Source organism: Heloderma suspectum, chromosome 7 (genome assembly GCF_057233095.1).
Source record: "Heloderma suspectum isolate Gila_16-S chromosome 7, 16-S_ref, whole genome shotgun sequence".
In the NCBI taxonomy this organism is placed as follows: Eukaryota; Metazoa; Chordata; class Lepidosauria; order Squamata; family Helodermatidae; genus Heloderma; species Heloderma suspectum.
The window spans coordinates 25,295,646-25,315,708 of record NC_139464.1 but is presented as its reverse complement, the minus strand read 5'-3'; the positions used below and the strand labels follow the sequence as shown (position 1 = coordinate 25,315,708).

The window sequence follows — 20,063 nt, the reverse complement described above, 5'->3', positions numbered from 1 at the left end:
TTGTGCTCTAATCATTGACCCTGTTTCATCACCCTTAGCTCCCCAATATCCTAGGGAGTTTATATTGCTCTCTAATTGGGCTAAGGACATTTGGGAGTGATTGTATCGAGGGCTTGGGTACCATCTGAATTACTAATTCCAAGCAGAGACTAGGAACTCAGAAGGACCACCAGCTAAACCAGCAGGAAAGCTCCCCAAGTGACCTTGGAAAGCCATCTGGATTCATCAGTTTCCTGGGATGGACCATCACATTTGGTCCTGCAGTCCTCCAGAGGATACAGGCAGCCTAAAGGTCAAAACTGATCAGGTAATGATCTGTCCATGTCACTGGAGTCATTCCTGGCTCCCATGCCACAGATCATTATCATCTAACCCTGTATAGAAAACCAGATGCAGTGTATATCCTGCCACATGTGTTGGGCCAGATAATAGCTGATACAGGCCAATGGTTAACATGGAAGCCATGAAATCCTGAGCTGCTCCCACCAAGGAGGCCTCGGCATAAACACTGAAGTCCCCAGGACCACCAGTCCTGAAGTACTTAAAACCACAGTTGAGACCACCTCCATCAGCTCAGGCAGGGAGATTGTTAGGCAGTGGGTGGTCAGTACACCAACATAATCCTTGTCTTGTTTTGAGATCACAACGCCAGGTACAGTCATTTGAAAGTGGCTGACAGCTGGACAAGATACGTGACCGGAGAGTTGAAATTCCTACAGGCCAAGACTACCACCACCTGCCCCTCTGGTTGAATTTGGTGCTGCACAAACAGCAATAGTAGGCACATGTAGGAGACGTTTGTCCAACTAGGTTTTGGTAATAGAAGCCAGGCTGGCATGTTGTTCCATAATTAGGTTGGAGTTAAAGCATTTTTCCCATTAGCTGAACTGGAATTCATTGGCAGCACACACAGTGTAGCAGGGACTACAGGCAAGTCCCCAGAGTTACTATGGACCAGGCTTTCTGCTTGCAGACCTTGCTAATAGCACTGTACTGTGTAGAATGATCATAGATAAGAATTTCAACCACTGAAGTAGAGCCAGACTGCCTGTGAAAAGAGCCTTTGGATGGCTAAAGTCAAGATGGAAGTCTTTTGGACATTTAGGAAGTTCTTGTTATTAACGTGAATGTGATGTGTTGCATCCTCAAGAACATCTGCGAGATGAGGGTGCATGCATTTCCCCAGAAGAAAACCCTGACCTCTCTGGGCTGAGTGACCAGGAGAATGTGGTGCCTATCACAGGTGAATAGCTGGATTAACCAGCTTGCCTAGGGAACCCTCAGTCCAAAGTAGCCAGCCTTGGTCAGGCATGGACCATCAGAAGTGGAACATAGTAAGCTGCCTTATACCGAGTTAGACCCTTGGTCCATCTAGCCCAGTATTGTCAACACTGACTGGCAGCAGCTCAACAGGGTTTCAGGCAGGGTTTTTTCCTGCCCTATTTGGAGATGCTGGGGATGAAACCTGGGACTTTCTGCATATGAAACATGTGCTGTACGACTGAGCTACATCCAGTGGTTTAGACCATTTCATTTGTGGCAGTGTCAGGGTGGAAACAGCCCATAGAGCCCCAGAGCACTTCTGATTCTGAGGAGGAGCAGCAATCCATGGGAGAGGAGCCAGCTCATCCCTCACAGGCACAGCAGCTGGCAGAGATTCCTTCTGCTGGCATTCCTAAGATAGATAGTGATCCTAGCAGTGAGAAAGTGCGGGAACGAGGCTTGCTAGATGCTCGACGCAGACGCAGAGAGCGACGAGTGATGGAGGGCACGAAAAGGAGGCGTAGCGCCTGCTTGGCGCACAAGCAACGGCCACCTCCCATGGACCCAAGGGAAAGAGGGAGGATCTCTCCCTAGCCCATAAGTTCTGGGTCTTCAAGTGACTCTCTTTCAAATGGGGATCAACTGCCTATTCGAAGCTTAGGCCTCTCTGCTGTTCCTTGCTTTAGTCATTGGTGATTAGCATCTGAAAGAGTCATTAAGATGTAAAAGGATTAAAGCTTTGAAAAGAATCTTTCCGTCAGTGTCTTGAGTTGGCTATTGGAGTCTACTGAAAGAGGCCGCCAGGACACTCCTGACAGGCAGTTACCCTCATGTTATCCATGGTCTGGGCCCCCGAGACTTTTCCTGAACACCTATGCTGGTCAGCATAGGTCAGCAATGGTCAGCACCCCTAACCATTCATTTCATACAATTCTCTCTGGTAAACCTCTCCAAAGCTCCTGTTATAACTAACAAAAGTTACTGCTTTCACTTGTTTTGTGTGCTATCCAGTAAAGTTTCTTAGTAAACCAAAACATTTGTCTTTATTGACTGGATTAGTAGAGATGGTGAGGGAAGGGTCTGAGAGGGATGGGAGACAGGGATTAGTGCTTGGGAAGTGGGTGCTAACTTCAGCTGTGTTTAGGTGTGCTATAGAGGCTGGTGTTCACATGTTCAAATATGCCTGTGGAAATCGATCATTTTACATGGTTTACAACTGGGGAACTTGGGTGATAATTCACAGGTGAGAAGTTCTCTCCTGAGGCAGAAATGGGGTAACAGCTACCTGGGTTTGTTTGATGATTTGATAGTAATAAATGGTAAAAATATCCTCTAGTGTGCTTGGCTGGAGGCTGGGAGGCAGTGATTGCTAAAGCTAAGGGAAAGGGGATTTCTCTTGGAGCCAGGGCTGCATGGTTGAGTGTCCAATAAAGAAATGTCATGTATTCCTTCACTGCTGACCAGTCACCATTTTTGGGTGGCAGGCAGATGTTTTGCAGTGAGAGATAGTGGCACAAGCCTCTGTTCTTTGTGTCTAGAAATGAGAGGAGGGAAACTTTACGACTGTGTTTGTCTCAGGTGGGCCACAGTCAAAGATCTCTGAAGAGGAAGATAATGTTTGTGTTTCCTGCCCCATTTCTGCAGCTGACCAGTAGTAAGAGAAACAGTGCTCAGCTGCTGCAAAGGTATTCAGGATAGCAGCTGGGTACTCATAGCAGGGCAGCAGGTGGGGGAACAAAACATTAGGTATAACCAATGGAAGTTTTTTGCTTGCCTGTGAGCTGAATCCTGGCTTGTTCAACAAACTGACAAAAAACAATGGCGTAGTGTTACATCCAAACATGGATACTGAAGATCCAATAAAAAAATATAAAGCTGCAATGTGGCATACCTCTGCCAACCAAAACATGAAAAGAATCATCAACTTTAGCCAGTGTTTGGCTGAAATGGGCTGCATCTAGTGTTTAATATTACAAACAATATCATGAAAGAATGAAGGACTGACACACGATCTTGAAGTTAGGCATATTATCTTTGGGGTTGATATGAGCTCTGTATTGCTAAAAAAAAACAAACAAACATGCAAACTTAGGCGTTTGCTTTAAGCTTTCCCCATGTTGGAGGATGTTAGTTGCTTTATTTTTATTTTTTATCCAGATGGAGCAACATTTGCCTTTAATGTGGAGAAGGTTATTGAGACATCATAACCATGCTTGGAGTCAGTGTGTTATGTACCATGGAATCAGGAGTTTGATACTGATTGGGTTCAGGTGACATGTTGCAGCTTGCTGGTTATTTAACCCATGGGTGCCAAGGTTGAATATGCAGCCCCTGCTTCTTGATGAACTTTTCACGTTTAATAAGGACAGGTTTGTAGCCAGTTTGGCTTGGGAGAAAAATACAAATGGCATGGGTATCATCTCGAGATCTTAGAAATAAAAGGAGTTATGGGCAAGATTTACAGCTTCTGTTTTCTAGTTTTTGCCTGCTGCTTTCATGGTGCATACCTTCCTTAGATATCATAGTGCTTGCTGAAATATTCCAGATAAGCACAGATTCTGATTTTTGTAGGATCTGTGGAGCAGTGATGTACTTACCAGTATTAACAATGAGTGTGTTCTACTTCCCCTTTCGTGTGGAAAGTAATTTCTAAGCAGTTTTAGAACTTGGATTTGGTATAAGATGATGAGCCTATAATGCAGTCTAATCATACTTTTTGGGTCTTTATAGCTGATGGCACAGTTGACAGTGGCCAGGGATCATCTCTCTTTACTGAATCATGTGTGAGTAGCCAACAGACAGCTTCCTATGGTTCCCAACATGAACAGTCCATTGCTACAGTTCCAACCCCAGGGTATGGAGTTCCTGTTTGCCAGCCACAACCACAACAACCTGGAGGATACCAGACATCTTCAGTGGTAAGCATGAAGCTGAAGTAGCAGAGCAAATACTGTGTAGAACCTTGCTTCATATTTCTGAATTTGTGTAGACTTCTTTAAACCTCTAGTCTGAGGCTTGAATACATGTGCAGATACAGACTTGGTCCACACATAACAGTGGCGAATCGTGGGTTAATTAAAATGGTGTGTTTTGCAGCCATTTTGAATATTCAGCTCCTGAATGGGGGTTCGCTATGTGATGTTTGAACCTGGACACTGCAGGTTAATCATGGGTTAAACAACCCACAGTAAACCTACAATTAGTAGTTGGCTTAACTGTGGGTTGTTTAATCCACAGTTAATCTGTCCAGATTCAGATGTCATGTAACAACCCCTGATCAGGACCTGAATATTCAAAAAGGCTGCAGAATGCACCTGAAATGCACTGCAGCAAATCACGGGTTAATTAATTAACCCACAATTTGCCACTGTTATGTGTGAACAGCCCCCAACTGTATGGGTGTGAGTGCGCATATAAAACTACATGTGCAAAGGTATAGTATGCCTTTCTGTGATGCTTCAACTGGGAAAGAGAATATCTAGGATGTGAATGTACGAAGGCAACAAATCTTGGTGTAGATGTGCAACATGAGCCATCAGCAGTAACATTACCATTCATTTGCTTATATTGTGTATACGAGTACCTGGAGTTATACTTCGCTTCAAGCATTGTTGAGCTGCAGGTACAATGAATGCTATGTGAGGAAGTTTCTGACTGAAAAGTCATGCTGAGCTTTAAAAAATCGCTGGGTGTGTTAAGAGAACATGTGTTGTAAATTTTTAATTACAGCTAGAGAAGGTAAGGATTCCTTAGCCATTATAGAATGCTGCATGCGAATACTACAGCTTTAAATGAACCCACTTCTATGTTGCTGTTTATTTATAGCTTGCATTTAATTGCTCATGGGCACAATTACCTTTCCCACTTCATGTGTTCATTTGTGTTACCCTTTATTTAGTACCCCATTCTGGTATGTTTTCAGAGCTGACTTTGGGGATCTTCTAGAAAACCTCTCCTTAAAATATTATTTAATAAAAACTTGCTGCTTGTGGAGTCTGGCCAGGCAAAAATGTGACTGGTCCCCCAATAGCTAACCCGTATCTAGAGGATGCAGCATTTCTGGTTTGGTAATCTGCATTATTATGGCTACTCAGTCCTGTGAATCACATTGGCAAGAGTTATTGGAGAAGGTAACTCTTCCTTGGAGAAAAAATCCTGCCAGTCTTTACAAACAGAACACCCTTCCAGTCTTTTCAAATGCACTTATGAAGTTTTGTGCCCTTTTAAATCCATGATCAAATAAGACATTTTGGACTTGCTTTTCTTTTTTAATTTGGCTCACATCATTTTAGTTCCGATGTTTCAGTTCAAGGACATAGCTTGGATCTAACCCATTAAACAATCTTTACATGCCTTGCTTCAAGGTTGAATAATCATGGCTAATACTAGGGGGATATTTTATTTATTTGTTACATTTCTATACCTTCCAACAGCCGTAGCTCTCTATATGCTAACAGTTCTTCTAAGCAGGGCAGGTTTGGATAATGAATTGAGGACTTCCAGAAAAACCTCCATCGGGACCGTTCTGGAAGTTTCAATTCTGAGTGCAGTTTCAGTGGGCGAGAAGACTTGGGAACAGGCAGATCATTTTTTAAAAGATTCTCTAGGAAAATGTTTCAAAAGAAAGGACCTGGCTGCTGGAGGAATTATTACATTGAATAAATTCATGCCTATAAGTTTTTTTAATCTGAAAAATAAACCAGTGAACTTTGGGGTATAGGCAGATTGCAGCAACTATTTTCTCTAACGAAGTCCTCTCTTAGAAGACTGTCTGACAATTGTGTTTAAAATTAAAGGCTTAACTTGTTCCACAATTTTTGATGTGGCTGATTCTTGATGTCTTATAATTCTTGGCTGAATAAAGAACTAAAGGTATCCAGTCAAATCCTTATTTACAAGATCAGTCCACTTTAGAAACAAATGTGTGGTGTTTCAGTAAAAATACTTGAAGACAGTTACACTAAAATTTGAACAGAAGGACCACTTCTGTGCACATAGCATATTGCCCATTCCAAACCAGTGTGATCATCTGATGGCCCCCTTAAGACCCCCGGGGTCTTTCAGACATCAAATTTCTTGGTACTGGAAATCACTTTGGTACATTCTGATAGAGCTGCGTACTGAGAGCAGGTACCCTCTTCTTGCATATATGTAAAGTATGCGTGGTAGGAGACTTGGCACTAGTGAAATTTGACATTTGAAGAAAATCCTGCAGTCCTCTGAGGTGCACATAATCCTCTTTCTTGTATGTGATGTCGCCAGCAAATTCCTTGGTACCTTATATGTTACGATGCACATCGGCCCTTTGTCATTAATGTGTCTCCCTCAGTTCCAGCTCATTAGTCATATGATTTGTGTTCATTTCTTTTTGTTTCCTTCCTTAGCCTCAACATGGCTGTAGCATGTCAGTTTGTGCTTCCCCTCTTTCTTTCCCCCCTCTGTCCCAAATCCTTCCCCGTGCTCCTTCTACTCCACCATCAGTGTTATCTGCACCTCTTTCTCCTTCCTACCTTTGGACTGCCCCCGAGGAAACCTTTGGTGAAAAGCTTTCCAAAGCCCTGGAGAGTGTCCTGCCCATGCACACCGCCTCTCCATGCAAGCATCGGCGTTCCAGCCTGCCTTCCCTCTTTGTCAACCCTGTATGTCACTGTATGCCTCCTGGCACACTGAAGATAAGTCACCACTAAATACATCCTGGCTTCATTATTTGAATTAGATAAGAAAGAAAAGGAAACTGTATTTATCCTGTGCTACTGGAAAGTTGATCTTCCCCTTTCAAAGCTGGGAATTCACCCAAAGTTTCAGGGAAATGCTTAAATGTACCATGTGGGTAAAAGAGCAACCTACATAGTAGTCATAGTTTAATATATTTAGATAATCTGTTCTCCACTTTGATCTCTGGACAGCAACTAGTAATTCTGCCAATCATATGTAGCTGACAGCAGCCATGAGAGTGGCTGCATTTGCACATCATACTAAGCCATGGTTTATGTTAACCATGGTTTGTTGCTTTAGCCATGAATTTTCTTGCAGATGAAAAAAGAAACGATGGCTTGTTTTCTCTATTTCTGGTTTGTTTCTCTCCCACCCATTTTGCCAGCCTTCAAATGTTCAATTTTGTTTTCAGGCTGCTCTTGCTGGGCACCTCTGTTTCAGGACAGACAGCAGTGCAAACAAGCCAGGGATAAGACACAGTTCTTGGTTCAGACATCACTACAAGCTATGGTTTAAACGAGCCAGACTTTGGAAGCCAACAACAAACCATGGCTTCTTTGGTGGTTTGTAGCTGGTTAATAAACCATGGTTTGTGGAGATAGGTTCAGAGATGACAAGCTAGATTTCAATAAACCTCACCATGGCTTAGATGTGAACCAGGCCAGTGTCACTGATAATCATGGACTGGTGTATCTGTGTGTGAATGCTAGCTGCCATTTAAGGGTGGAAAACAAGTTTCTAGCCCTGAGCATTATGGAAAAAAGTTATTTATGAGCAAGCAGTATTGTTCTGGGACTCAATTAGCTGAAAGCACACCTCCTTTCTCTTCTGTATGGCTCTTCATTTCTGTCCTATAATGTCTTCTCCCACACTCAAGATTTCTCCTCTCCTTCCACAATGCCAAAATATTCAAAATACTTCGTGCCCAAATACTTGTAATTTTGCAATACTCTTTGCAGAATTGGAGTTGATCTTAGATTTTTCTTTTCTTTTTGGCACAGTAATAGTTTAGTTATAACAAGTTAATAACTCACAAGGTTAGTAGCATTTGGTTTGTTCTGGAGACTATTTAGTCAATTTTACTTGACAGCATTATAAATTATGTGATTGTGTTTCTCCCACTTGGGGAGGATAATGGCTTTTCTATTAATTTGTGCTTGTTTTGATTGAAGTGAAATTCCACTAGAGCAGGAGAGTTAGTCACTTTCCTACAGCACAGAAAACCACCTGGCTTCTAGTCACAAAGAATGTGCAGGATTAATCCTCACTTTATACTTTTATTGTGTCATATGAGAATTTGCTGCTGCTTTTCTGGAGTTATAAATAAAATCTTTGACACAGTGAGCCCAAGGAATCATAGCATCATGGAGAAGGGCAGCTAAGCATTTAACTGTTTTTTATATGCTGATCCCACTGATGATTGTGGGAAGGCTTTGAATATGAAGTAGGGAATTAGGGATCCACTCTGTGGTGCACTAATGTGTAACACTTAACAGATGGTATTCATTTGTAGCAAATGGGATTTTTAAAAACCTTAGTGAAAGGTCAGGTTTCTGAAGAAGCTGAATCTCTTCTTCCTTCCCAGATTCTAAGCAGAATTTCTTCCTCAGTAGTCAACTAATTTTCAGGGACTAGATTTCAAAAGAGTAGTATGTATTGAGAAGTAACCATGTTTTCATGAAAGGAAGTCACTTAACCAAATTGTTTATATTATTGGGAGGAAAAGCAGCTTCTAACAAAAGCAAATACTCCTATAGGCACCAATATCTTCCATGGATGTATTTAATGGATATGTATAACACTTAAAAGCATTGTGTGTTGACCATGAACTAGGCGTAGCCATTCTATAAGGTTACTAAAAAGAGCTAGCTGCCTATTGAGCTGAACATGCTGATATGCTTCTATAATGTGTGAATTACTTGTCTTGTTCATGTCAATACAGCCTCAGTCCATGGTGCATCCGTGTGGGGGAACCCCAACATTCCCAGATTCCCAGGTATTTTTTCCAACCGTTCATGAACGGCCAGTGTCTTTCTCACCACCACCCATCTGTCCTTCAAGGGTGGCCATTTCTCAACGACGCAAGAGTACCTCCGTCCTTGAAGGCCAAACTTGCCACTTCCAGCCCTTGCTCAAGACTGGTCAGAGTGTACTTCTCTCTGGTGGTAATCCAACAACTTGGATGCCAGAGGCACTGGTGACAATGAGCGACACAGGTCATAAATCTACAGGAGAGCATATGCAGGCTAACCCTGTGATTGAGTCTGCTCAAGTGTTGGCTGATTACAGAGCTGGACAAGCACCTTCAAAGGATGTTACAAACATGTTGACTCAAGAAGCAGTGTATTTAGTGGGCATGCACTACCAGTCCCAGTTGCCAGAACACTATGATATGGTATCCCATAATTCCCATGGGACTGAGCAACACTTGCTACAGGCTCCTGAACAGAGAAATTTGCAAGGTGGCCCTCTTCAGAGTTCTGCCTTTGAGTATCAACCAGGGCAGACTCTTCTGGCAAGACAAATCCAGAACTTGAGGCTGGATTCTGGAATGAATCCACCATCACCATTGTCTAGCATGTCAGCCCCACTGAGCGCAGATGCCACAAAGATGAATTTTCACCCAGTATTTGTTTCTCATTCTGCGCCTGCCATACTCACTCATGGTGGGGATGGACGAACAAGTTGTGTGTTTGAGTTCCATGTTCAGGCACCTAATGTGACTGCAGGAGAAGGTACAATCTTATCCCAGCGTGTTTATAGAAATCGTCGAGGCTCTACAGATTTTAATCAGGAGGAATCCCCTCAAACAATTCTACAGCCTGGTCGCCTTCAGCCTGTAACAGAGGAGCAGTATAACTATCTGGGTCCTGAGTTCATGTTTCCTAGAGGCAGTTCTGTTCTACAGAGCTGGCCAGAAGGTAGCCCAGGATACTCCAGTGACTCATCACAGTTGACTTCCTCAGACACTAGTGATTTTCTGTCTCCCCCTCCCAGTGGGGCATCTGCATCATATGGTTTAGACTTGTCTCTGCCTGCTCCCCAGCTGGCTCAGAAGGCATTTCCAGATTCGCAGATCTTCTTCCATTTCCCACAGGGAACTTCATCTCAACAGGCATTCTCAACATTGGTTTCATCGGGATCATCTGCACTCTATCCTCAGGTTACAGGAACAAATACTTTCAGAATTTCTTGGGGTTTTAGTTTTTCCTGACAGCATAGTGCAAAGCTCCTTATATTCCTTATTTTATTCAGACCTTTCCCTAATCTCCCCCCACTCCCAAGTTATTCCAACACTGGAGATTAGAATTCTGTGTCCCCAGAAATGTGTTAGTTGTTGAAGCTCTTCTTATCCTACCTAATTAGGAGTGTCCATGTGATCAGTATGTGTAATACGTGTGGATGGCTGGCAAAACCTTGGCATGTGGGGCTGCTCAGTCTGGGAACAAATGCTGCTCCTTAAACAATATTGAAAAACTTTCTTTTTACTTAACTGATGCTCACTTTGGATGCTCAGGTAAGTGAAATTCAGACTGTTTTCACAGCCTGAAGATGTAGTAGACTGGATGAAGCACTAATCAAAGCAGTACTTTAGTATAGGCTCTATAAGCATATTTGCAGAAATAGCGACATTTTAATATGTCCCTTGTTGACACATGTGGGATGGAAACTTCATGTTGGATGCAGATGATTAGAATTGAAGGTTGTGCAATAGCTATATGCACACTGGTGTTTTTCCTATCTCATTGTGGTGGAAGTTAACAACTGGCGATTTCTGGGCCAAATTACTTCCCTGTGTCCACCCCCCACGTTAGAGATATGAAGGCCCAGGGGAAAAGATGCGTTCCCCCTTTCCCCCCTCAAGGACTGAATTTTTTTTCCAATGGAAAACACATTTTGGGGGACATTGAAAAGAATGTCTGTGAAATATTTTCTCTGGGGATGAATGAAATACTTAATAAGACAAGGTTTTGCTTACATAAAAATCTTCCTATTATACCTTTTAAGTAAAACGATCTACAGCATTAGAGAATAATAGTTCCCGTGAATATTGTAGACATCTAGAACATTAAAGGCACAATCCTATGCATGTTTAGACAGTAAAAAGCCCCACAACTCTCAGCATTCTCTGCCAGCATGGCTGGTTGGGGAATGCTGGATTTGTAGGACTATTTTCTGTCTAAAATATACATAGGATTGCGCTGTTAGTGTTCTAGATGTCTACAGTATTCACAGGAACTATTATTAACAGGAACTATTATTATTTAAAATATTTTCAATGTAGTTATAGTTACAAAGTTTAACTCAGTTGTTATTAATCAGTCCTTAATATAGTGACTGATAGAGATTTTCTGTCTAAATAATACTTCCCTTTGTTTACCACAACATTTGTGGTTTCTGTTTTCAACTTTTTATTTTTTCCCCTACTTTTCAGATGGCAAAAATTAGAGACACGTGCTTAGGTTAACAGAAGATGCCACAGCTAGGTAGCATAGGTTGCAGCAGTGGAGTTGTCTTCTGAATAAACATACATAGAATTGCTCTGTAAATTTCATAAATATGCCAAATACTACAATGATACATGCTGAGTTACAAACAATACTTTTAAAAGTAAAAGTAAAATAAGTTCAGGTTTGATAAGAAAGTAAGTACTGCATGTATCTCAAATTCCCCCACCCCACCTTTCCATTTTTTTCAGGAAAAAATCCCCCCTCCCCCATGGCCTCAACATTTCTGACAATTTTACATCTCTACCTCTAATTGCCAACCATAGATGTGTATGTATGAGCAGTGATGGCAATAAGACATGGGAGTCTGGCCTACCCTACCCTCCCTTGGAAAAGTGACATTGAAGCACTTCAAAAATATGCAAAACCTCTGATCAGAAACTAGCAGGACAAAGCAAATTGATGTGTGTCATAATGAAGACCGTATTATACCACCTTCAAGTCTCTGAAAAACGTTATATAGCCTTAGAGACAGGCTAGTTCCACTGTCATAAACATAGTTAAGCAGAACGATATTCCATTGTGTCAATGTGATCTACTTCCAAATAAATGATTAGGATTAAGGTGCTAGAAGTATCTCTGTTTGGAAGCAAGCAGCATGAGGATATAATTTTTAAAAATCCCGTACCAGTAAAATGCCCAGAAAACAAAAATGCATATACAACAGGCTTCCCCAAACTTGCACCATCACCCCCAGCATGGACAGACTAGCTGGGGATGATGGGAGCTGTAGTCAACACATCCAGAGGCACCAGGTTGGGGAAAACTGGCATACAAAGGGGTTTTGTAAGGCAACTCTCAAAGAAGAGTACATCTAGATATTTTTTTTAAATTGTGTTTTTCACTGGCATAAACCAGTATCACCACTGGGTAGGTTAAACCATAGTTTCCAGCACCACGTGGTAGTAGCCCAGTTGCCTGCTATGGGATCCGTGGGTTTGGTTGTTAGCTGTTGTGAGACAGGTATTGGATAGCGCAAAATAAAGGAAACCAAATTATGTTGGAACTTTCTCTTTAAGGTTTGGGGAGGATATAGGAGAAACTGATTCTCTTATAACTACGGTATAAGCTTTGTAAGAGAGCTTGGTATAGAGGAGTGGCTAAGTGTTGGGAAGGCCCTGGTTCAAATATTGCCTCAGCTATGAACTCACTAGGTGTGCTCAGCCAAGCCACTCTCACACTAAGTCCTTCATCTGCAGTAGGAGAATAATAATCCAGGCCTGCTTTACAGGGCTGATGTAAGGATAATGAGATAATGTATGTGAAGCACCTTAGAGTGTTTAAAGTGCTATGTAAATGCCAAGTATTTATATATGAAGCCTTGGAAGTAAATATGTTTCTAAAAACAAAATCCCGCTTTTAACTGAAAGCGGTATTTTAATAACAGGATCAAAATTATTCTTCTATTCACATTGTATTGGTGACTTCTTCCTTGTTGCTATTTTAGTGGGTCCTAAAAGTGGGTCTCTGAACCAGATAACTGAAGCCCAGGAATGCTGCATTTACAAGTTCCTTTGTGGTAATTGCAAATGGGAAAAAACAATAAAAGTGGAAAACTATTTGCAAAATGAATCTTGAATGTAAACAAGAGGGAAGTAGATTCCACCTGAAGCACTTAAAAGTGGTTCCATATTTCTCAGGATGTATCTTGCACGCCATTTTAAGAAATAGTTTTTTTCCTCAGGATGACCAGAGTTCTGCCCTACATTTCATCCTTACTGTGAGTTTGTGTATATAATATGCTTGTTTAATAACAATTCTACACCTTACATTCACTTTCAACTCAGCTAAAGGAAACCCACTGTTACCTTGGTAATAAAAAAACCACAATATTTTTTTTCTTCCTGTTTGTATAGCTGTCCAGTTAATAAGCTACCTTATTCAACCTTGTCATTGTGGTATTACAAGCCTTAACGCTGATTTTTCCTCTTTGCACATACCATCTCCTATTACATACTGAGGTAAAACCCAGTACATGGTGCACATCTCACTGTGATGGGAATGACTCTGCAAAGATGGTCATTGCCATTCCAATTTGATTTTTTACATCCATTCATTTCTTGTTGTTGTTGTTGTTGCCTTAATTTCTCATTCAAAATGGGAAGTTATTATTTGCAAACCATTTTGGCTTTGTATGCTTTTTCTCAGAATTAAACCAATATTTTGGGCAGCCTTGAGAAGCTTCTGTTTAGGGTTCCAAGACAGGCCTTGGATATATTTCTTACAGAGCTCATTAAGTATTTGTTTAGATTTTGCTAGAAAATCAGGTATTTAATAAGCTTGCTTTCTCTGTTCTCCCTTTTGCTGAGTGGCTTCAGTAAACCTAACTATAGCTCAGCATTTTGTCTCCACTTGCACTAGCATAGCTTGAGGCAAATGTTCGAGAAACTGCAGAAGGATGAGAATAGAGGGACAGAAATGCCTCATATAGAAATTTGATATGCACACATCTCTAGTACTGGCTGATTAAGGGAATTTTCAAGAACCATGCACTGAATTCTTGCAGTGCCAGTACTTAGTGTGGAATATTCATAACAAATATGGTTCTAATTTACTGGAAACTGTTACTGTAATTCATCCTCATTCAGGGGCTTAAGTTAAGTACAGAAGTTGGTTAATGATCTGATTCCATCTGTGTCTACTTCCTTTACACACAGATGCAAGGGCAGCCAGCCTCAAGTGGTTCATCGGTGGGCACATCATCCCAGGTTCTGCAACAAAGTCAACAGGTATTGGTGAGCCAGCTGTTATCCATATATTTTTGTAGACTGACTTAGGGTATCCAAAATGGTTCTTTTATAGCACGTTCAATGTTTATCTCCTAGTTAGGTGATACTTCATTGTTAAAGTAATGCATAATGAAGTGAATTTGGCAGCTGTGTAACAACCACACAACCTTTTTTCTCTGTTCTTGAGTGCAGTTCCTTTATTTTCTAGTTAACTACTTTCCTTCTCACAAGATACAGCTGATGATAATTCTTTTAGCTTTAATTTATGCTGTCTATTTTCCCCATCCACCCCTGGCAATGTGTTCAAAATAATTAACTGTAGAAATCAAGCCTGTATTACAGTTGGTCTTCATCTTGTATGAGAAGATAGCATGTAGTCTTTCACATTTGCATGTGAGCTTTGTTCTGCATGCTATCTTTGCTCCATGGTTTCCTGGAGCAAGAACAGGTGACCTATTTGAACTCTCCCTCCTTTCCCCTGTGTACCTGGCTTCAGAGTAGACTTCCTTATTTGTGAGACCATAGTTTCCTATGATATCTGAATTTGAAAACTGTGGGTCATTTGTTTCCTATTAACTTGGATTACAAGCAGTGTTTTCATCCTGGTTTGTAGGGAACCTTTAAACCATAGATTTCAGTTTGAATTAAGCAGGAAACTGTGATTGAATGAACTAGGAAATCTGCTCTGAAGCTGGGCATGCAAGGTGGAGAGTTGGGAAGGAATACTTGGGGCCATCACTTATTCGTGCTCCATCAAACCATGGCTTGTTGGACCAGGAACATTAACATCTGAGCCAAGCCTTTATTTGTGTACCCGTTGCTATTTTTGTTCTTGTGCAGGTGTGGGCAACCTGTGCCTTGCCAGATGTTGGACTACAACTCTCATCACCCCTGCCTGTTAGTCATGCTGACTAGAGCTGATGGGAGCTATGTCAAGATCTGGAGGGCTACAGATTGCCCCCATCCCCATACAAAGTTAGCTCTGTATAGATAGATATATTTTTCCTAGGAACTCTGTACTTGCATAGGCTATGTCGATCTTCAGTTGTATTTCAGGAAGTATCACGGTTGAAGTTAAACCTACTTTAGTATTGTCAGTAGTATTCTAAAACAAAACTGGTATTAGAATGCACATTCTAACATGCACATTCCTTAACATAGCAGGAATTCAGGCATTCTCCAAACAGGATGGACTATTACACAATATTTATGGATACATAGTGGCTTTGACCAGAGAAAATAATCTGTATTTCTTCTGTGACAGAGTACGCAGCAACCAGCCTCTTCTCAGCAGACTGGGCAGTACCAAGTTCAGCAGCCATCAGTTTCCAGTGGAGCTGCCCCACTGCAGCCAGTTTCACAACAAGCACAAATAATGCCTATGCCTCAGGTAGCAGCTGGGACACAGGTAAACTACAACTTGCTGACTTCTAGAGGACTTTTGTTTGGACTTCCTGAACTTTTGGCAACAAAGTCCTCCTTCATTTAGATTGGAGAAACAGAGTGAGGGAAGACTTGCCTGTATTCAGTTTTGTCATGGTCTAAAATGGGTGGGCAACCTGTTGCCCTCCAGATGTTTTCACCTATAACTCCCATAGCCAGTGGTGAGGGATGATGGGAGTTGTACGCCAAATCACAAGTTGCCCACCCCCAGTCTGAAATGTTATAATAGGTCTGCTTCTGAAAAAGGTAAAGTACATTTGGTGTGTACATATATATTTTACTGGTGTCATTGGCTCAGTGTCCGAACTCATACTCCTCAAGATGTTCCTGGTCTTTTCTCTACAACTTCTTCCTTCACTTCTTGGCCCAGAGGCTTTTTGCTGACTCCAGATTAGCCCTACATGTATGGTGCTGTGAACTTAGGAACCTGGGAATACTAAAATGTTATGGCAATTTTACTGAACTTTTCTAAAAAGAATTCCTGTTACATTTCTTGCTCTGCTTTGTGGCACTAACTGGAGCCTATTCTCTATATGCTGGTTGAGTGGCTTTTTATTCTCTGTTACATCAGGCTCATGTCCCCAAATAAGCAGATGATAACTGGGAGCTTGGAGCTTTTCTTAATGGTATGAAAAAAGGAACAGTTATCCTTCTCCAAAATTCCTTTCTGTATAAACTGATGGCATGTTTGCATTCTGACCTTCTGATCATCTTGATATTCTCCTTTGATAGTGAGAAGTCTTCCCAAATGTAAAAAAAAAAAATGGATATATAATTGGATAATAGTAATTTCCCAGCCACTCTGCCAAACATATTCCTACCTCTGTTATATTCCTGTAGATATTCCTATCTACCTCTGTTAAATGTGATGTAAACATTTTTCTTACTTGGACTAATGCATTAAAAAGCCTGCTTCCTGCAACCTTGCTTCCTAAAAGTCTATCTCTATTTTTCTTTACCTCCCCAGCTTCCTGTTTCCCAGCCAGTGCCGATCATCCAAGGTGAACCACAGTTACCTATGGCAACGCCTTCCCTTCCTCAGCCTTCAGTTGCCCCAGTCATGACCATTGGCTCTCATTTTCTCCCTTTGGGACAGCCCTTACAAGCTCCCCTTGTTCCACAGTTCTCAGTCTCTCAGATGCCCATAGCAGCGCCTCATGTGTCGGTGGCTCAGCCTTGCTTCCCGTCTCTACCCATCTCTATGGCAGCTGGCATTAACCAGCCATTGCTCACTCTGGCCACATCTGCTGCTGCAGCTGCCATTCCTGTGGGCTCAACTGCTGTTCCTAGCCAGCTTCCAACTCTTCTGCAGCCTGTGGCTCAGCTGTCCAGCCAGGTGGCCCCACAGCTTCTGCAGCCAGCTGTTCAGTCCATGGGATTGCCAGCCACTCTGGGACAAACTGCTGAAGTACCACTTCCAGCTACAGAAGCTCTGTATCAGGTATTGTGGCAGTTAGGCAAGAGTCCCTCTCTGCAATCTCATCTGTTCCTCTGGTGCTTTAGACCCTGCTAAAAGTCCTGAGCACAGTTACTTGTGGAATATTTGAAAGGAGAGCAAGTAGGCCAGATGGGGTTCCTTGTACACTGAAAACTGATTTAAAACTGAATATTTGACTAGTAATTGGTTCTTTTTGGCATTGGTGCTTTTATTGAAAGTGTAATTTCTAGCATGCTGGCAGCTGCCAATGTGTAAAGGCTAGCTCATGCTTGAATGTAAGGAGGGTGACAAGTCTTTTATCACAGTTGATAGAAGCAAGCTGAGATCTCCAGGTTCCAGTGATGAGATTTTGAAATGTTGGTCAGTCATTTCTCAACTTCTGACTGCTAGAAGGTAAACTTTCAGTTGGAACACAATATAAACTGCTCAACAAAAGAAATAAAGGTTCTTTCATTTTGTAGTATTAGCCACTGCAGTTCACAATGTGAACATCAGTTCAACATGGTCTCTCTGAACTGGAGCATAGAAAATGTTGTTTGCTTGCTGTGTGTCACAGTACTTTCGCATTTCATACATTTTACGTGTAAAAAGAGAAATAGCAAGTGGGCATTTGTTGAGATGGAGCTCTGTTGCTCTGGCCTCAGTGGTACCTGTTTATCTAGCAGCTTTTTCAGACTTAACTATTAAGGAGGTCTTGAGCTGTAAACAGGGTAAGCACTTGTTTGCTACACAAATCACTTTAATCCATCCTCTCTTTAGCTGCATGGTAAACTGTTGCTCCAGACTGCATAATGGCTTGGGAGGTAAAGTTGGGTCAAAGGCACTCTGCTCTGGAAGTACTGAAATAAGTCTAACTAGGTCATGTTGGGGGGAAATTCTTTACAGTAGCTTGGCTTGCAATTTCCCCTTTCCCATCTGGTTCATACTATATTCCTCAAATTACCCTAAAATACGCTAACTTCGCTTCCTCATTTGTCGCAGGGCTTCCCGCCTCGGCTACCAGCGCAATATACTGGAGATCCAAATATTGCTTCCTCTTCTGTGGCCTCTGCTTGCCTCCCTTCTGCAGTACTATCCCCTCCCTTACCCACAGATGCATTGGCTCAGCCAGGCTATCTTGCCGCAAGGTTGCAGCCTTATGTGGAGCAGAATGTTTTAGTTTCTTTGGGCGGTCTAGGAGGACAGGTTCAAGTGCAACAGTCTGCTTTAACACAGCAGGTTTCTTCTGCATCCTCGCAGCAGACAGCATTAGAGGTAAATGGACTCTCTGCATGTTGCTGTGTGCGTGTGTTTCAACGCTGAATTTCAGGGCATGAATTCTGAATCCACTCCCATTTTTGGAATCAGGCTAAAAATCATACGCTAATCCGTAAAATGAATTTCTCTTACAGCAGAATGTGATGCCAATGTGGAGACCTTGTTGCCCCTGGCTGTGCTGTTGGGAAGTGAGTGGGCCTGCCAGATGCAAAATCCTTGCTAGCACTTCTCTTCTGGCTAGTAATGCCAATCCTTATATTGAAGACATGCTACTCTCAGTAGTCACTGAAAAAATCTCTCCCCAAACCTGTTCCCTGCAGCCCTGCTGTTGCTGGGAGAGATTTGAATGGTCTTTGCACTCTGCATTGGCTTTTCTGTTGCACATTCTGCTAGTAAGATTTCTGGTTGCATGGCAAGCTGTAGCACCACATTCATCTAGTGATAACATGGTTGACCTATCAAATTTGCACGAGAACCCCTTTGTGGGTTAAAAATTTGATCTGATTAGATGCTTTTAAATTATCTAGAGAGAGTGCTTTCTAGCTTCTAGTTATATAGATGGATGGACTATGAGATGAGATTACAAAAAGAGCTCCTTAATAAGATGCTTGAAGGGAAAGCTTTTATCTTTGCAGAGTACTTCTGCAGTCACTCAGACAGCACATCCAGAGCCTCAACCACCAGTACAGCAACAGCCTTCACAATCAACTCCATTGGTTTCCTCAATAGACAGGTAAATACTGAATTATTGCACTTGAATTTGGATATATATGATAGCAGAAAGTTGATCCTCTTAAAATCTCTCAGCTTGGAGATGGTTATTTAGTTGCCTCTACATGTAAACCGATAGAAGGCCCTTTTCTTCAAATAACAGTGAGGCTTCTCAGACACACAGCATATGTGAGCCTTGTACAACTGGGTTCTTGCATAATGTCCTGACCTAACTACTTTTGACCTGTTGCAACACCTAATTAAAAAACAAAAAAATGCTATGCCTTTTATGTGAGTCACTGAAGAGATAAGTCAGTCTTAAAGCATGTAGTATCATACAAGAGAAGCACTTAGTGACTGTTCTATCAATATATTTGTAATTCATTACGCTAGTACACATGTGATGATAGAATTTTCCCACATGCTGTTCACTCAAGTTACTGTTGAGAGTGATATTAGAAGTGAAATCAATTTTTACAGGTAATATAGAAAATATTGCTGATTTTAGCTGCTGGCTTTTTTTCAGTGCACATTCAGATGTTGCTTCAGGCTTAAGTGACTGCAATGAGAGTGTTCCAGCATCTAGTGGTAGACATGAAGGGAGGACTACGAAACGACATTATCGAAAGTCAGTGCGCAGCCGCTCTCGCCATGAAAAGACTACACGTCCAAAACTGAGAATTCTTAATGTAAGTTACCTAAATTGGTGATGCTGTACTTAAAACAGAGCCTTTAGTACACAGTCATTAAATAGTTTAATGTTATGCGAATGAGCCCTAGTGAGCTTTGGGCTTGAATGCGCTCCCATTCTCCTCTGGTGTGGCCATGAGGAGGAATTTGGAAACTTTCTGTTCTGTTTTAGATTAAATATTTTAGATAAACTGCGGCTTGCTGTATCATCCAAACCCGGACAAAGAGTTTAATCGTAATTATAGTTAGTTGAAATAAGCCAACTTCAAACCATACTTCATCAAATTGACTTGTTTAAACTAATCGTAG

General features: G+C 41.7%; 1 protein-coding gene across 3 annotated transcripts in view; it reads left to right on the top strand.

Annotated features, from left to right (window-relative positions):
• The window catches only part of WNK1 (WNK lysine deficient protein kinase 1), a 166,821-nt gene that overhangs the window by 100,975 nt on the left and 45,783 nt on the right, over nt 1-20,063 (top strand). The window contains exons 8-16 of one of the 3 annotated variants that reach the window (XM_084809333.1): nt 3,994-4,181; nt 6,648-6,902; nt 8,921-10,141; nt 14,144-14,215; nt 15,480-15,623; nt 16,626-17,099; nt 18,078-18,350; nt 18,989-19,086; nt 19,591-19,753. In XM_084809333.1, the coding sequence (XP_084665459.1) occupies nt 3,994-4,181; nt 6,648-6,902; nt 8,921-10,141; nt 14,144-14,215; nt 15,480-15,623; nt 16,626-17,099; nt 18,078-18,350; nt 18,989-19,086; nt 19,591-19,753 (2,888 nt within the window). Of the gene's footprint in view, nt 1-3,993; nt 4,182-6,647; nt 6,903-8,920; nt 10,142-14,143; nt 14,222-15,479; nt 15,624-16,625; nt 17,100-18,077; nt 18,351-18,988; nt 19,087-19,590; nt 19,754-20,063 lie in introns of all 3 variants that reach the window. The other 2 variants (XM_084809331.1, XM_084809330.1) reach the window with 2 other exon arrangements.